Source organism: Octodon degus, unplaced genomic scaffold, assembly GCF_000260255.1.
Source record: "Octodon degus isolate 3935 unplaced genomic scaffold, OctDeg1.0 scaffold00103, whole genome shotgun sequence".
NCBI lineage: Eukaryota > Metazoa > Chordata > Mammalia > Rodentia > Octodontidae > Octodon > Octodon degus.
In genome coordinates, this window is record NW_004524679.1 from 7,886,098 (window position 1) to 7,891,275 (window position 5,178).

Here is a 5,178-nt window from a genome sequence, read left to right on the forward strand (position 1 = left end):
AAGGTGTTTGTAAATAGTATCACAAGTCTGCATCTTGTACAGCAATTAACCACTAAGAAGAATATATGCAGTGTATTATTTGTTGAAACTGTACTTCCTATTTGATTTGAAACTGTCTCATTGCTATCCGTGTATCAATAAAACATTGAAACCCCCCAAAAAACAAAATGAATATGATGAGAAAAAATTTTTATTGAATTAACGAACAAGAATATAGTTTGATATTCCCAAATGACTGCTTGCAAGGCTGCTTCATAAAGTGAAAAGAGTGATGGAATATGTGATTTTAAAGTATATTGAGAGTGAACGTGATAGCACAGTTGTTCTAAAGTGCTTGCTTAGGCAAGCTTAGACAGGCAGAGTGGACAGCCCTTCAATTCCCAGTAACAAATGTCTTGACAGTCATGCCTTCAGGGAAGACTAAGGCTAACCCTTACAAAAATGAAATAAAAACGAAAATAATTAAAATATATTTATAGTATTGTAACACAGAAAACTTACTGTGAAATCAGAAGAAATGCACACAACAGGAACTTTCCACCTTTTTGGTATTTGAAAATGTAAACACAAGATTTATCAACTTCTCAATTTTACATAGAAAAGAGGAATACAGATTTCTGGTGAAGGAGATATAAATTATGTGGCCAGCATGACCTTTCCACGTTTTGAGTATTTGAAAATGTAGTCAAAAGGCATATCCGTCTCTCAATTTTTAATAAAAAAGAAGAATACAAATTTCCATTGAAGGGAATACAGATTCTGTGTCCAAAAATCAATAGAACATTTATACTCATAATTTCCTATTATTGTAACTGCAGCATTCATAAAACAATGTTAAGCAGTCTCTTGTACTGATCTCTTACTGGCTCTCAAATTCACTAAATTTAATATGAAAATTTAACACTTGAAAATGAGCATGAATGTTTCAGGGTATGCTGCATTTTTCAAAAATATTAGTAGGGATGTTCCAGACTGAAGGAGTCTACACAGATAAAAATGAATAATAATATATCTGATAGAAGCCTGCATCGTTTACAAGGCATAAAACATTAAGAGTATAATTTATTGAAAATCAAAATAACACTGAGACTCATTCTCATAACCCAAAGCATGACCATCATCAAGCATTCAACTAATAACAAAAGCTGGAGAGATCATGGGGACAAAGGTGCCCTCATTCAGTGCTTGTGATAGTTTAGACAGGATCAAACGCTATGGAAATCAGTGTAGAGATGTCTCAAAAAACTGGGATTGTATTTTCCACCCAACCAGCTAATTCAATCCTGGGTATTTTTGCAAATAAAATGAAAACAAAAGCAGCATATGTGCATCCATATTTATAGGAGCACAATTTGTCATAGCTAAAATTTGCAAATAGTGAAAATGCCCAAAACCTAAGGAATGGACGTAGAAATTGTGGTTTTTTATACAGTGGAGTCTTACTCTGTAATACAAAGGATACATTTGAAGCTTTTATCAATAAATGGTGAAACTAGAGTCCTTAATATTAAGTGAAATAAATCAGTCCTACGTGAGCAAACATCATATTGTCTACCTACTGTTAGAGCACTAATGAATAAATAAGATCTGATAGGTATGATAGATACTCAGAAAAGGCAATGAATCTCTTCAAAAGGAATGAGTTAAAGGGATGAATTGAAGTACAGGAGTAGCATGTTTGTTGGGGAAGCGATACATCTATGTGTGTGTGCAACGATGTCAGGAATAACTGTACTGTCGATTGCTGTAGGTCTATGGAAAGGAGTAGTTAAGGCTTGAAGGTGTCTTTTTTTTCTTTTCTTTTCCAATTTTGTATGCATAAACTTGATAACATACACAACTAACTGGAAGACAACACAATTTACAATACTGTGATATTCATATGGTTTCTTTAGTGAAATTCTGCATTGTTTCCAGTTTTTTATTGCTGTTATTTTGTGTTCTCTCTAAAAGATAAAAAAATGACATAAGTTCACAAAATGAATACAGACATAATATTAAGTAAGATATAATGAGTACAACGGTGCTACGTTTACCTATAAGTTTATGGAGGATAAAGCAACAATTTCTCTCAGTTCGGTCCTCCATCTCAGTTATCTGAAGCGTAATTAAAAACTCTTATTGGTTTTAATTTTACATCTAATTTCTGTACACAGTATATTTGAATTAAACATAAACTTTGAAGAACAGTATAATTTTTAAAAATTTTTCTCTAAATACTAAATTTCCTTAAGATATTTATACACAGCTTATGTGTCCTAGGAGATAAATATACCATTAAATTTTGTAGCATGCTGCACTTACACTCAAAGATATATCTGTAAAAAAAACAGAGTGTCATAAATAAATATGGACAGTGACTCTGAAGAAAGATGCAGGGGATAATTAGTGAAACTCATTTATTTTGATTCCTGACAGTTCTTACATGGCAGTCCATGGCACAAGCACTGGGTGAGAGATTTGAATGCAGCCCCACAATTTATTGCCAGCCCTCTGCACTGCCCCGCCCCAACCCACCTGCCTCAGTCCCCACCTACCTGTGACGCATTCTTTGAGGCCATTGTTACCTCACTTATGGAATTCCAGAAGTTACACTGACCTGACTTCAGGGACCAGATACAGCAGTGAAGTAGGTGCGCCAGCTAGGAACTCTAGCCTCTTTAGCCATCTGCTATAAACAGGTAGCACTCTGCCAGACTGTAGACTCTCAAACTTACTGAATCACATTGTGGGAGGAGGCCTCAAGCCACAGGTGAAAAGAAAGAGCCAAAGTGACACAGCTACAGACACCAGCTGTGTGCTTCTGCCATTTTCATTCCAGGCAGCCTTTGCCAGCAGCTTGTAGAACCAGAGAATAAGTCCTTAACCCACGAAACCGTCGCTTCAGCCTTTATATGGGTTCCTTGAAACCCAACAACACCAATGACCTGGAACAGGCCCCAAAACCTGCGCCAAATTTGAGGCCCCAAGAATTAAATAGAATGGCTTTTAAGCGACTTCAAAAAGAGCTCCGCGATCTCGCTCATGATCCACCAACCCACTGTTCAGCCGGGCCTGTCGGTGAGGACATGTTTCTCTGGCAGGGGACCATAATGGGTCCCAAAGATAGCCCCTACCAAGGAGGTGTGTTTTTCTTAAATATGCAGTTTCCTTCGGACTATCCTTTCAAACCACCCAAGGTAACATTCTCAACCAGAATTTTTCATCCAAATATTGGTCGAAAGGGAAATATCTGTCTAGACATCCTCAAGCACGAGTGGTCACCAGTACTCACAATTTCGAAATTGCTCATATCGATCTATTCCCTGTTGTGTGACCCCAATACTGAGGATCCTATGGTTCCCGGAATTGCCAAGATGTACTTGACCAATAGAAGAGAATATGAACGTATAGCCAGAAAATGGACAGAGAAGTTTGCCATGTGAGAATTCTAACACAAACCCGCTTGGCAAAACAATAAAGTCCAAATTGGCAGTACACTTAATTGGTTGTCCTTTGATTGCTTTCTTTAAAGATACAGTCTCCCATATTGGTGGGCATATGTTTCACATGTATCATATTAAGTTATGTGGGGAGAGGTTTTGGTGTTCTCTGATTAATGAAGGGAGTTTGGATAGTTGGTGAGAAGCAAGAATTGCCAGTGAGGAGATCTCTGGGATTATGAGGGAAAGAGACAAAGCAACTTTGTTTTATTTTGGTTTTAAATACACGATTTCTTCATTGGTTTAAAATTTTAAAAATAAGCAAGGACAAGAGCAGGTGGTAACTGTGAGACAACAACAATTTTATATGTGCATGGAAATGTTTTAAACCTGGAAAGTTCAAAATGTGGCAACCCATAGGAAAACCTTATAAACATTATACAGCAAGTTAGGCACCAGTTTTACAAGACCTGCTCTTTAGAAGTTTTGGGTTGCACCAAAATTATCATCCATCCATATCTTCCATTTTGAGATACTTGGCTCACCATGAAATGAAATGCATTAGAGGTTTTACAAGTAAATTGTTTACTTTCCAGTGTTCTACATCTTTCATTGTTATATCCCCTTCACTTTAACCATCCTGACTTTTTCTCCTTAACCATTCTATGTGTGACATGTAAGAGACCAGTGCCATCATAGCAGAAGTACTTACCAACAGTCAAGGGACATAGTAAAGTGAAAAGGTTATTGATAGATTTGTTGAGTCCAGCAGGCATGCGCATGGGATGACCACTTCAACAATGAAGAAGGTTGCACATCCTGTTTCTAATTTAATGTGGGAATGGCATCTGGAAACTTTATCCTAGGAAAAATTTCAACAAGTTACTTTGCATAATAGAAGCACCATCTATCTCAATTATGAGGATGGCCTTTGAACATTGACATACTGATTGAGTTTTATGTGGTCTGTGTCCTTGCCGTTGTTACAGATTGTCTTAAAAAATAAACTAAAATGTGTAAATATTTGCTTAAGTGGCTCAGAATTCTAGTGATCAACAAGTTCAGAATAAAATAAAGTTCATTGGAAAATTTTGTTTTTCAGTATAGGTGGGCAAAGAAAGAATGATCCTTTTGATGCCATGATGATACATTTGATCATGGGGTGACATGTGTGCTTTTCTCCATAGCTTATAAGGTAAAAAGTTGTTATTGTACTATGGACTCTCCTCTCATTTGCAGTGCTGCCTTTAAAGAACTAAAGTAATGCAAAAATGATTCCCCACACCATCCTTTGTTCTCCAGAGGGATTCTCCACATGTATACTGGACTCAAATTTGTCTGATTTACTCAAGAATAATGTGAGGTATAGCTTTCAAACCTAGGTATTTATCTGTCACATTTTTAAAAGAAGGTGTTAGAGTTACATGGAATCCTGGATTAAACACAATGTTCTTGTTTAGTCAAAAAAATCATTATCTTCTTTCATAATGGTTGGCTTTGCCTGCTAGATCCTTGGAAGTGATGTAGATCAGACCATGTGGGTGCTTCACAGGCAAAAGATTTGTGTCATAGATGAGCAGCCTGAGTGTTTCATGGAAAGCTAGAAAGCCTACTCAAACTTTCCACCACTGCAAAGTTCTTTTTATTCATGTAGTCATAAAACTAATAAATCTCCCATTTTCCCTGAAGAGATCTCTGTTTTCAAAGGCTCTTTTTTATACAGGGTACAACAAGACTTATTTTAAAGAAGAAAAAT

The 5,178-nt window shown here is 36.5% G+C and overlaps 1 protein-coding gene across 1 annotated transcript; it reads left to right on the plus strand.

Moving 5' to 3' along the window:
- The first annotated feature begins 2,981 nt into the window (after window positions 1-2,981).
- On the plus strand, window positions 2,982-3,425 carry LOC101560909 (ubiquitin-conjugating enzyme E2 D2-like). The gene has a single exon (XM_012516377.1). The coding sequence runs from the start codon at window positions 2,982-2,984 to the stop codon at window positions 3,423-3,425; it is 444 nt and encodes a 147-aa protein (XP_012371831.1).
- The last annotated feature ends 1,753 nt before the right edge of the window (window positions 3,426-5,178 follow it).